This window comes from Chenopodium quinoa, unplaced genomic scaffold, assembly GCF_001683475.1.
Source record: "Chenopodium quinoa cultivar QQ74 unplaced genomic scaffold, ASM168347v1, whole genome shotgun sequence".
NCBI lineage: Eukaryota > Viridiplantae > Streptophyta > Magnoliopsida > Caryophyllales > Amaranthaceae > Chenopodium > Chenopodium quinoa.
In genome coordinates this window covers 2268492-2280451 of record NW_018743863.1, presented here as the reverse complement: position 1 = coordinate 2280451, position 11960 = coordinate 2268492, and the positions used below count along the sequence as shown (strand labels likewise).

Sequence of the window (11960 nt, the reverse complement as noted above, 5' to 3'; positions counted from 1 at the left end):
ATGATTTCCATGGTGATTTCTGGAATAGGGTTTGTGTGTTCTTCGACCTCAGTTTGGGTTTTTGGTGAGACAGACATTGGTGAGAAATTTTGATCGGAGTGATGAGAGATAGGGTAATTTTTGAGTGGTGTAAATTTTGGTGAGGTTGACATGTTTTTATGGTGGAGGTAACTTGAGGGAGTGAATAAGTGAGGTTTCGTTTGAGAGGTGAGGTGAATTTAGTTGATTAGACACTCCTATTTAACGCTTAGGGAAACGCAAACCGTGTTTCAAGATAGTAATGGATGTCGGCCCTTTTTGAACAAAAGATAATGATGAATTATGATACATTCATCTGAATTTAGTGTTTAAAAAAATGGAATTTTGAAGATCAGATAAACACAATAATTTTATCTTTTGAATTCAATTAATAAACCACTTGCAAATACAACTTGATACATGGAACAATTCAACAAGGCTCATGCAATCAATTTTTGATTTCTAATATCTATGACTTTCAAATTTACATGCCCTTAGTAAATGTTACTCTTGCTCACAACTTGCCTTAACTATGTAATTAAACATATAACACTTGTGCACAGTATACAATAGTTTAAGCACGTCAGTTTGAGTTTCATATCTGAGGGAACTTGATGCATTTTTCTTAGTATAACTTAATCATCCCAAGTTCCATTCTCATCTTCTCATGCCTTTCTCTATTCAAGGGTTTTGTTAATATATCTACAATTTGATTGTTAGTTTGGCAGAAATCTAATTTAATTAAACCCTTTTCAACATTATCCTTAAGGAAATGATGCCTTATATGAATATGCTTAACTCTTGAATGATGGACTGGATCTTTAGATATGCAAATTGCACTAGTGTTATCACAGTAGATAGTAAAGCAATTAAATTTAATACCAAAGTCACGTAACTGTTGTTTTATCCAGAGGACTTGAGAGCAACAAGCAGCTGCTGCTACATACTCAGCCTCTGCAGTAGACAATGCAACAGTATTTTGCTTCTTGGAGCCCCAAGAAACTAGACAAGAGCCAAGGAACTGAACCATACCTGAGGTGCTTTTCCTATTGACTAGGTCACCTGCATAGTCAGCATCTGTGAATCCTCTAAGCATAAAGTCATCACTTCTAGGATAGAACAGACACAAGTCATCTGTTCCTTTGAGGTATCTCAAAATTCTCTTAACAGCCGTTAGATGTGATTCTTTAGGATTAGACTGAAATCTAGCACACAATCCAACACTAAAGGAAATGTCAGGCCTACTGGCTGTTAGATATAACAATGAACCGATCATACCTCTGTAAGTGGTTTGATCCACACTTGTTCCTTGTGGATCCTCATCAAGTCTTGTTGCTGTTCCCATAGGAGTATGATTTGTCTTGGCATTTTCCATGTTGTACTTCTTCAGAAGTTCCTTGACATACTTCTGTTGGTGAATCATTATTCCTTCAGCTGTTTGCTTTATTTGAAGTCCAAGGAAGAAATTTAATTCACCCATCATGCTCATCTCAAACTCACCACCCATTAGCTCAGCAAAGTACTTGCACAAACCATTGTTAGTAGCACCAAATATAATATCATCTACACAGATCTGTACACCTAACAAATCAGTTCCTCGAGATTTAAGAAAAAGAGTTTTGTCTACTTTTCCTCTTTTGAAATCATTTTTCAGTAGGAACTTTGAAAGCCTTTCATACCAGGCTCTTGGAGCTTGTTTAATCCCGTAGAGAGCTTTATCAAGCTTAAAAACATGATTTGGAAATTTAGGAATTTTGAAACCTGGAGGTTGTTCAACAAACACCTCCTCATTTAAGAAACCATTTAGAAAAGCACATTTCACATCCATTTGATAGAGTTTGAAACCCATAAAAGAAGAAAAAGCCACTAGGATTCTAATAGCTTCTAACCTAGCTACAGGAGCAAAGGTTTCATCGAAATCAATACCTTCCTGTTGGTTGTAGCCCTTCACAACCAATCTAGCCTTGTTCCTTACTATGGTGCCATGTTCATCAAGCTTGTTCCTGAACACCCATTTGAGCCCAATTATTTTCTTTCCCTTAGGCTTTGGCTCAAGGTGCCAGACCTTGTTCCTTTCAAACTCATTGAGTTCCTCTTGCATGGCCACTATCCAATCAGCATCTCCCAAGGCTTCTTGATGATTTCTTGGTTCTAGAATGGACAGAAATGCATGGAATGTGCAGTAGTTCCTCATTTGTGATCTTGTTTGAGTTCCTTTTCCTATATCACTGATAATTAGATCAGTTGGATGGGAACCTCGATACCTGAATGGTAACTTCATCAAAAATTATATGAATACTTTCCTCAACACACATTGAGCTTTTATTGTAAACTCTATAAGCTTTGCTATCAGAGGCATATCCTAGAAATATGGCCTCCTCACTTCTTTCATCAAATTTCCCTAGGTTTTTCTTACCATTGTTGTGTACAAATCACTTACAACCAAAGGCTCTAAGATGAGATATGTTTGGCTTTCTTCCCCTGAATAGTTCATAGGGAGTCTTGTTGATGATACTTCTGATTGTTACCCTGTTAAGGATGTAACATGCTGTATTCACGGCTTCAGCCCAGAAGTTCCTTGGCAATCCACTTGCAATCAGCATCGTTCTAGCCATTTCCTCAAGGGTTCGATTCTTCCTTTCTACAACTCCTTTCTGTTGGGGAGTCCTTGGAGCTGAGAAGTTATGATTCATGCCATTTTCCCTGCAAAACTCATTGAATCTTGAGTTCTCAAATTCAGTTCCGTGATCTGATCTGAGATGGACTATGGAGTGACCACTGATTTTCTGTATTTTCTTGGCAAAGGCAACAAACTCGTTAAAAGTTTCATCTTTACTAGCAAGAAAAATAACCCAAGTGAATCTAGAATAATCATCAACAATAACCAAAACATATTTCTTGCCACTCCTGCTTTGAATTCTCATGGGACCACACAAATCCATATGGATTAATTCCAAAGGCTTTGTAGTGCTCACCATTTTCTTCAATTTAAAAGATGAGCGAACATGCTTGCCTTTCATACATGCATCACAAACTTTGTTCTGTAGGAACTTGATAATAGGAAGTCCCACAACCAAGTTCCTTGACCTTAGCTTGTCCAGTATTGAAAAGCTAGCATGTCCAAAACGTTTATGCCATAGCAGGGGATCATCTTCAACAACACTCAGACATGTAAGGTTGTTCCTTGGGATTAAGTTGAGGTCAACTGTATAAGTGTTCCCTCTTCTTGTTCCTTCTAGAACTACCTTTCCTGACTTGTTGTTGATGATGTTATAAGAATCAGAAGTAAAACTTACAGAGTTTCCTTTGTCACAAAATTGTGATATACTGAGCAAATTGTGCATTAAGCCCTCGACCAGGAACACGTTATCAATGGAATGAGATTTTGATCTACCAATTTTGCCTTTTCCAATGATCTTTCCCTTCTTATTATCTTCAAAGGTTACTGTTCCTCCAGGGTAGTCTTCTAGTGAGAGGAATTTTGATTTATCACCTGTCATATGCTTTGAACAACCGCTGTCGAGATACCACGAGTTGTTCCCCCTCACTAGGACCTGCAAGAAAACTAAGCATTAGGATCAGGAACCCAGGTTTCCTTGGGTTCCTTAGACGTGGATGCAATATCAGTTTTCTTGACCCACACTTGTTTTACATTTCTTTTATCAGCTTCTTCTCTTATCCTACACTGTCCATAGAGATGTCCAGACTTACCACAAAAAGTGCATACCTTCATGCTAGGAAGCTCAACATATTTCTTTTGCTTACCTTTCCTCTTGGTCATATAGCCAAGGCCTTCAATTCTTTTTCCTTGAGCTTCAGCTATCCACTTAGGTATAACTTTTGGGTCAATAAATCTATCCTTTCTAGCATTCAGTTCAGATTCAAGTTGATCCTTTTGAGTTTTTAAAGTAGAAAGCTCATTTTTCAAATTTTCAAAATCAACATTGAATTTAAGCAACTGATTGCTTGAGGAACTGCTAGAACTGATATCAGAATGTATGAGCTTATACTGAGTTAATTCAACATTCAGAAGAATACTTTCATTCTTAATCCTATCAGCTATCTTAGTTATGTGTTTGTATTTAAAATCAAGCTCTCTTAATTTTCTTTGAGACTTGGCATAGGTTGTTTCCAACCAAGCACCATGTTCTTTGCAAACCTTAAGAGCTTTTTCACATTTGTTCAACTTTACACATGTATCTCTAAAGAATTCTTCTTCTTCAAGACATATATCTATTAAGACATCTTTATAGAGAGTTTTAAGCTGTTTAGGATCAAGAAATACCTCTTTCTGGAGTTCCTCAAGGTAAGATTTTTCATCATCTGATTTGGCCATCAAACAAAGATTGGCCGTCTCCTCTTTTGGCTGGTCATCATCTTCTTCTTCACTCTCTGAGTCTCCCCAGGCTGCTATCATGGCCTTCCTCATGTCTGACTTCTGATAGTTTGCTTTGCTGAATTTTTCCCAAAGGGAACAGTCTCTGATAAAGTGATCTGGGGATCCACACTTGTGGCAGCTGTAATCAGGCTTTGGATTTGAGGTCTTTTTCCCGAAGTTCCTTGAGGTTCGGCCTTTCTTGAACATCTTTTTGAATCTTTGCACAATTAGGGCAGCCTCATCCTCGTCCACTTCTGAGTCTTCCTCCTCATCCGCCTTAAGAGCCAATCCCTTGTTCCCCATGGGTTCATTGTTGACTCCAAGGTGTAGCTCATGAGTCATGAGAGAACCTGCTAGTTGTTCAATATTGAACTTGGTAAAGTCCTTCGTTTCCTGAAGGGCTGTCACCTTAGCTCTCCACCTCTCATCTTGTGGAAGACTTCTAAGAATCTTCCTAACCTGCTCATCTGTAGGAATCTGTCTACCAAGGGAAACCAACTCATTTATGATGTTAGTAAAACGGGTTAGCATCTCTTGAATGGTTTCCTTAGGCTGCATTTCAAATCTTTCATACTTGGACATAAGTAGATCGATTTTTTAGCGTTTAACCTCATTAGTTCCTTCATGAGTAATCTGCAGCAAATCTCAGATTTCCTTAGCGTTCTTGCACCCCATAACACGATTATGTTCGTGAGGTCCAAGTCCACAGTGGAGCAATTTCACAGCCATAGCATTTATTTCCATTTTATCAAAATCCTCTTTTTCATATTCAGACATAGGCTTAGGGATTACCTCATTCTGAGCATTAGTTTTGGTGACTTCGAAATCACCAACCTCGATGACCCTCCAGACTTCGTAGTTCTCTACCTTGATAAAGATCTCCATGCGGTTCTTCCAGTAAGTATAGAACTTGTCGTTGAACATAGGAGGCCTCTGTGTTGAGTATCCTTCCTCGAGCTTCTCATGAGTATTCATTTTCTCCAAGACCTTTCTTCTTCAGGGTTTCCTGATTTTCCTAGAAGTTAGGCTCTGATACCAATTGTTGTTTTAACGAATACTACAAGAAGGGGGGGTTGAATTGTAGTATGAGAATTTAGCCAAACTTTTTGCGGAATTAAACTTAAGTTATCTAAAGGAACTGAGAGATTAACTAAAGGAACTAAAGAATGCAAGAGAGATTTTACGTGGAAAACTCCTTGGCCCTAACAAGGAGAAAAACCACAACCACTTGGGATTTTGGGAAAAGAATCTTCACTATAATAGGACAAATGATCCTATTACAAGCTAAAGACTCAAACTGAAGTTCCTCTACGAACTTGAGGCCCTGAGGAACAAGTCACCCAACTTGTTACTCTTCTCTTCTCTTTCTCTCTTCTCACTTCTCTGTTCTCTCTTCTCTTTCTCTTTTCTCTCTCTCTTCTCTTTCTCATACACAAACGTTCACTCGAACTTCCCCATTCCCAATTACAACTCGAAAGAAAAACAAACTCTAGTATAAGAACATTTAGAACACTCTAATAGACTTGTATGGAATTGGACTCTTAACTCGAATAAAAGATGAAAACTTATGTGAGCAAAGGGTGAGATTTTCCATCTAAAATCAACAACTATTTATAGACCAAAATTTGTTTAGGAAAAACTTCTTTGTGCAGCAAATCCATTACGCCACTTCTCATACCCACTAAGAAGATCATGTCCCTAAAATTAAGGGACCATGAACACCTCAATGTGCAAGACCATGTCTAGAAGAAGAACATGGGAGAGTAGGCCGCAAGTTTAGAGAAAACGTGGAGATTTTATTTTGTTAAAAACATTTTCCGAAAATAAGAAAAAAAAATAAAATCTTTTTAATTTAAGAAAAAGATAAAATTTAAATTGCAATAGTTTTCCTAAAAACTAGCATGCACAATATTTTATCCTAAGACCAATTCCATAATGATTTTTTCGAGTGTAACTAACTTTCTTATACTTACATAAATCCTAAGATATATAAAATATTTAGTCTTCATGTTTCTCTGATGAAGCTTCTACTCCAAGGCTTCTGTTCCTTGGAAGGAACTTCTCTTCTCCAGTCTTCATTTCTGAAGCGCCAGTTCCTGTAAGGGAACTCTTCTCTATGGCTAGCTCTGCTTCTGGCCTTCTTGTTCCTCATGGTATTTTTACAAGACACTTCATTCTCCTAGTCTTCGTAACTGAGTACACACTTAAACAATCAAGCTCTTATTAGTTTGTAAGTAAGTGAGGTTGTGTCATCATCAAAATCATTAAGTCCAACAGTGAGTGTTTAGGACAAGAGGGTTTAGGTAGCACAAGTTCAAAAGTATTTCGATAGATTTTTAGGTTATTTTTCTGTGTGTTTAAGCCTCGGTTTAAGCTCTTATTTATAGGGAATGAATAGGTTTAGGGTTACGAGCATTCTACATCAGCAGGTGTCGCGCGCAACAGAATGATTTGGGCGTGGTAACCCAGCGCAAGTGATTATGTTGCGCTGCTACGGGAAGCGCAACTAATTGTCTTGCGCGTGGCTTTATGGTAAGATTCGATTTTATATTTTTCGTATAATTCTGAATCTTCCGCAACACTACTCTGGAGGTTGCTGGTTGTCGTGCGCAACTGAATTAGTTGCGCGCGGTAGCCTAGCGCGACTGTTTGAGATGCGCGCGACTTTTTCTGCGGCAGCATTAAAATTTAACCTAGGCGCTCCTAAACCCGTCATTATTGGGTTTTAAGCATGGGCTTAAACCTAATTATGATTGGGTTTAATTAATTGGACCTTTGTTTTAGCTTTTATCTTTAATTCGAGCTAGTCTTTTGTGTTTTGTTGCTTAATCAGTTCTCCATAAGTATTCTTCACTTCGATCCAACACGAAGATGGTTTTATTTATCGTCATTGCACTTTCTATCGGGACAGGAGGCCAAAAGTAGATGTCTACAGTAACAAAAGTATCAAGACTCAAGACAAATCAAGGAATTCAATCAATACGCTAAAACTAGGGATATAGGTTCCACATGCAAGCTCAATGATTATGCTAATTGATAGATCACTCAATTGATTCAAACATTACAAGGGACAAACAATAGTTGCAATCAAAGGAATTCAAAGGTTATCTATTATAAACCAAGCTAGGGTTCACTATGAATGGCTAACATGGAGAATCACAATCAAATTCAATCAATTAAAGCAATTCTCAAATCAAGGGTTCATGTCATTGAAATTTGCAATGCAATCTAGATTAATCTTATAGGTACACTCCTAGTCTAATTAATCACATGCACAACTATGTCAACCAATTTAATTGCAACAATTCAATCAATCAATGATCATCAACTAGCAAAAATCATCAATCAAGCATGATTTCCCTTCTCCCTAGCAACTAATCTACTCACTAATCATGGTGAAATTGAAAGACAAAACAAACTCAATCACAAACATATTCATTTCAAGATAAATCAAAAGGAAAATCAATCAATCAACAAATTCTCAAAACTAAATCAAAATCTAAATCAAACATTCAAGCATTAAGGAAAACTGCAATTGAAGTAAATTCAAAGGAAAGAAATCTCACAAACTTTCATTGATATGAAGAACAAATCCAAACTTGATTGAAACAATGTTGTAATACAAATTAAATCCAAGAATTCTAATCTCTACTTTCTATCTAACTTCTCTCTAGTTTCTCTCTCTAAAAACTAAGCAAATAAAATATTATTTAAAAGTTAGCCTTCAAAATGATGTACAAGAGCATTTATAGACAAAGAAGAAAAACTGATCGGCCGCGCCCTCTCCAAGAATATCCCGCAGGTGCGGAGAAATGGGTACGGAACCTATAACTAACTCCGCATGCAATCTGGGCAAGACTCGCGGTCGCTGGTACTGTAGCCCGCGCCCGCGGCGAAGACACCTGGGCCCGCGGCTAAGGGCGCGGCAGATGCCATGTTCCAAGTGTAGAAAGGAGGGTCGCGATCTCTCCAAGGGGAGCGGTCTCTCCAGATTCTCCACGCCCGCGGCTAGACCACGGCCAGGGCGCGGAGAGTTCCTGCAAAAAATCATCAACTTGATGCACTTTTTCCGCGCCCGCGGCCCTCAGGACCCGCTCGGTAATGAATAGATGCAGAGCACCCTCTCCAAGCCCTCTCCAAGGAGCTTGATTCTTCTTAGCTTGGCTCTTTTTTTTCTCTTCTTGATTCCTTTGCAAAGCCAACTCCTTAAATACCTACAAAAGCAACCATAGAGAGAACATAGAAGAGAAAAAGAGCAATATAAAAGGGAAACACGAAGAAAACCACATAAATGAAATTAAAACACAATGAAGAAGAAATAGAGAAACTAAAAGAGAAAAGACCAAAATGATAAAAGAAAACCATGAAAAATAGGGTGAAAACATCCTAAAATACTACCCTATGAGTGCCATAAATGACACTCATCAGAACTCCACAATGGAACGGAGAAATCGAACCTTGTTAGACATGGTACGAACAACCACGGGTCTTAATGATCTTCCTATCTCACTCTTGGGACACACACTTTTAAATGCGGCACTAACACTAAACCGTGCTCCATCGAAAGTTGTAGAAAAGACTTCATACGAGTTATTGACGAAGAAACCTCCTAGGTGGACTTTTCTAAAGATATGCGGATGCGAAGCATATGTCATGATATTGTTTTCTGAAAAACTTCATCCCAACTCTGATAAGGTTTACTTTGTGGGCTACCCAAAAGAAACCAAAGGGTATTACTGCTACAACAAATCGGAGAACAAAGTGTTTATTGCTCGCGATGGTGTCTTTTTGGAGAAGGAGAACCTTTCCAAAATGATAAGGGGGAGGAAAATCGAACTCAACGAAGTTCGTGAGGATGAGCAACAAAATCAGAATGACAGTCAAAGTGCTCAAACAACATCTGTTGACAAATGTCAAAGTGATCAAAACATGCAAAATCGAACCAACAATGCAAATGCTCAATCCATTACCCTACGTAGGTCTTAGAGGACGAGATCTAAACCTGATAGATACCTTGGTTTAGTTTTAACTGAGAATCAAGACATCCTAATCATGGATGGAGATGAACCGGCAACCTACAAGCAAGCGATGGCAAGCACCGACTCTACTAAATGGCAAGAGGCCATGAGATCTGAAATGGATTCCATGTTAGAAAATCAAGTCTGGGACTTGGTTTTCTTACCCGAAGGCTACACACCTATCGGATGTAAGTGGATTTTTAAGTTGAAAACCGACAAAGATGGAAATATATTCATTTACAAAGCTAGATTGGTAGAAAAATTTTATAGACAAGTTCATGGTATTAATTACGATGAAACATTTTTTCCAGTCGCAATGCTTAAATCTGTTCAGATCCTCCTAGCGATTGTTGCATATTACAATTATGAAATAAGGCAGATGGACGTTAAAACTGGCTTCCTTAATGGTATTTTGGAAGAAACTGTGTATATGACACATCTTGAAGGTTTTGTTGACCAAAACAACGCTGGAAAGGTATGCAAGATTAAGAAATCCATTTATGGATTAAAGCAAGCAAGCAGAAGTTGGAATATGCGATTTAATGAAACCATTAGTAAGTTCGGTTTTATCAAGAATCCAGATGAGTATTTTGTTTACAAGAAGGTTAGTGGGAGTGACATCGCCTTCCTAGTCTTATATGTCGATGACATTTTGCTCAATGGAAACAGCATTCCATTGTTACAGTTTGTAAAGCCTTGGCTCAAAAAAAAATTTCAATGATAGAATTGGGAGAGGCTCAGTACATACTAGGCATCAAGATCTATAGGGATAGATCAAAAAGGATGATAGGATTGAGTCAAAGTTCTTATATTGATAAGGTACTAGCTCGATTCTACATAAAATGAGCCAAGAGAGGCCACCTACGCATGTCGCATGGCATAACCCTAAGCAAGAAGCAGTGTCCAAAGACAACTGATGAGCGAGAAAGGATGAATCAGATTCCATATGCTTCGCTTATTGGATCGATCATGTATGCCATGATATGTACTAGGCCAGATGTGTCATATGCCTTAAGCTCTACGAGCCGATACCAATCAGATTAAGGAGAGGCGCATTGGACTACGACCAAGAATATCCTAAAGTACCTGAAAAAGAACAAGGATAAATTTCTGGTCTATGGTGGTAGAGATGAATTAGTTATTGAGGTTATACCGACAGACAGAGACGACTTCAAGTCACAGTCTGGGTACATATTTTGTATCAATGGAGGAGCGTTTAGTTGGAAGAGTGCTAAGCAAAGCATAACTGCAGATTCCACAACTGAAGCCGAATACTTGGCATCATTTGAGGCAGCTAAGGAGGCAATTTGGATTCGCAAGTTCATTAGTGAACTTGGTGTTGTACCCTCCATCAAGGGACCAATAGACCTCTATTGTTACAACAATGGAGCTATTAGCCAGTAGAACATCAGAAGGTCAAACATGTTAAGCTGCGGTTTCACTTGATTCGAGAATGGAAATCCGAAGGTGAAATCAGAATTTGTAAAGTTGTAACGGATGACAATGTAGCCGATCCATTGACTAAACCTTTGCCTCAAGTGAAGCACAACAAGCACGTTGTGGCAATGGGAATCAGGCACATCAGAGATTGGCTTTGATTTCCTTATTTTAGTGTTTAAATAATTTTGGACAATTTTAATGTAAAGCACTATGATGAACCATTCAGTTTTGGAGTAATTAAATTTTTCATGCAATTTAAACCACTCCGTTGACTATTTAATTGTGGTTTAGAATTAAATAATGAGTCCATTCGATTCTTGGAATATTCAAAATAGGGTATCAAGACCAGTCTTGGTAAGGAAACACCTATTAAGTGAACATAAAACATTATAATAAAAAATTATCCCTAATCAAGGTCATTTAAACAATGGACAATTAATGACCATTTGAGATTAGTGTGTAGTTTGATTTAGAGCACCGTTTCTTGTGCTACAAGGACATGATCGTCATGAATCATTTTCATAGGTATTGGTTTAGAACCATACTAGATCGACCTATGAGAATACTTTAAGAGATTAAAAATCGTCATAAGTATACTTCTCATTATTGCTATCGGAACCTTTTTCCTGGACCATGAGTATTGTGAGATTTCTTGTTTGAGTACTAGTCCGCTTTGATGATCGTCAAACGTCTGCCGTAATAGGGGATTATAACGGTATCACTCGGGTGGCTAGGTCCTCTTAGTAAGAGAAGCTACATTACAAGACTGGAAATGTCCCCCTACTAAAATAGGGAAGATATATTTGTTGTTTACAAGGCCTCTCGTAGAGCGAGACTGTAAATATGCATGGTCGTGCTCGGATGGATTTTAGAAATCATCTGTTTATTGACAGTTGGACTCGGAATTGAGAAACACTTTTGGACGAAATAAGGATGACAAATAAATCTTACCTTATAGTTCATGAAGAGGCATTAAGCGACATAGGAAAAGGGCTATATACTAAAAGCACACTTGTCCGGAAGGACAAGTGGGAGATTGAAAGGAATAGTGTCCTTCGAACAAGTGTATTATTCCGATAGTGGGTTTAGAATTATCAGAAAGCTAA

The 11960-nt window shown here is 38.1% G+C and overlaps 1 protein-coding gene across 1 annotated transcript; it reads right to left on the bottom strand.

The window, feature by feature from the left end:
* Positions 1-1577: 1577 nt before the first annotated feature.
* On the bottom strand, positions 1578-4978 carry LOC110686539. The gene is made up of 7 exons (XM_021863157.1): positions 3784-4978; positions 2953-3511; positions 2547-2853; positions 2332-2429; positions 1916-2282; positions 1698-1801; positions 1578-1599 (listed from the first exon to the last, which is right to left on the bottom strand). The coding sequence occupies exons 1-7, from the start codon at positions 4976-4978 to the stop codon at positions 1578-1580; spliced, it is 2652 nt and encodes an 883-aa protein (XP_021718849.1).
* Positions 4979-11960: the final 6982 nt, after the last annotated feature.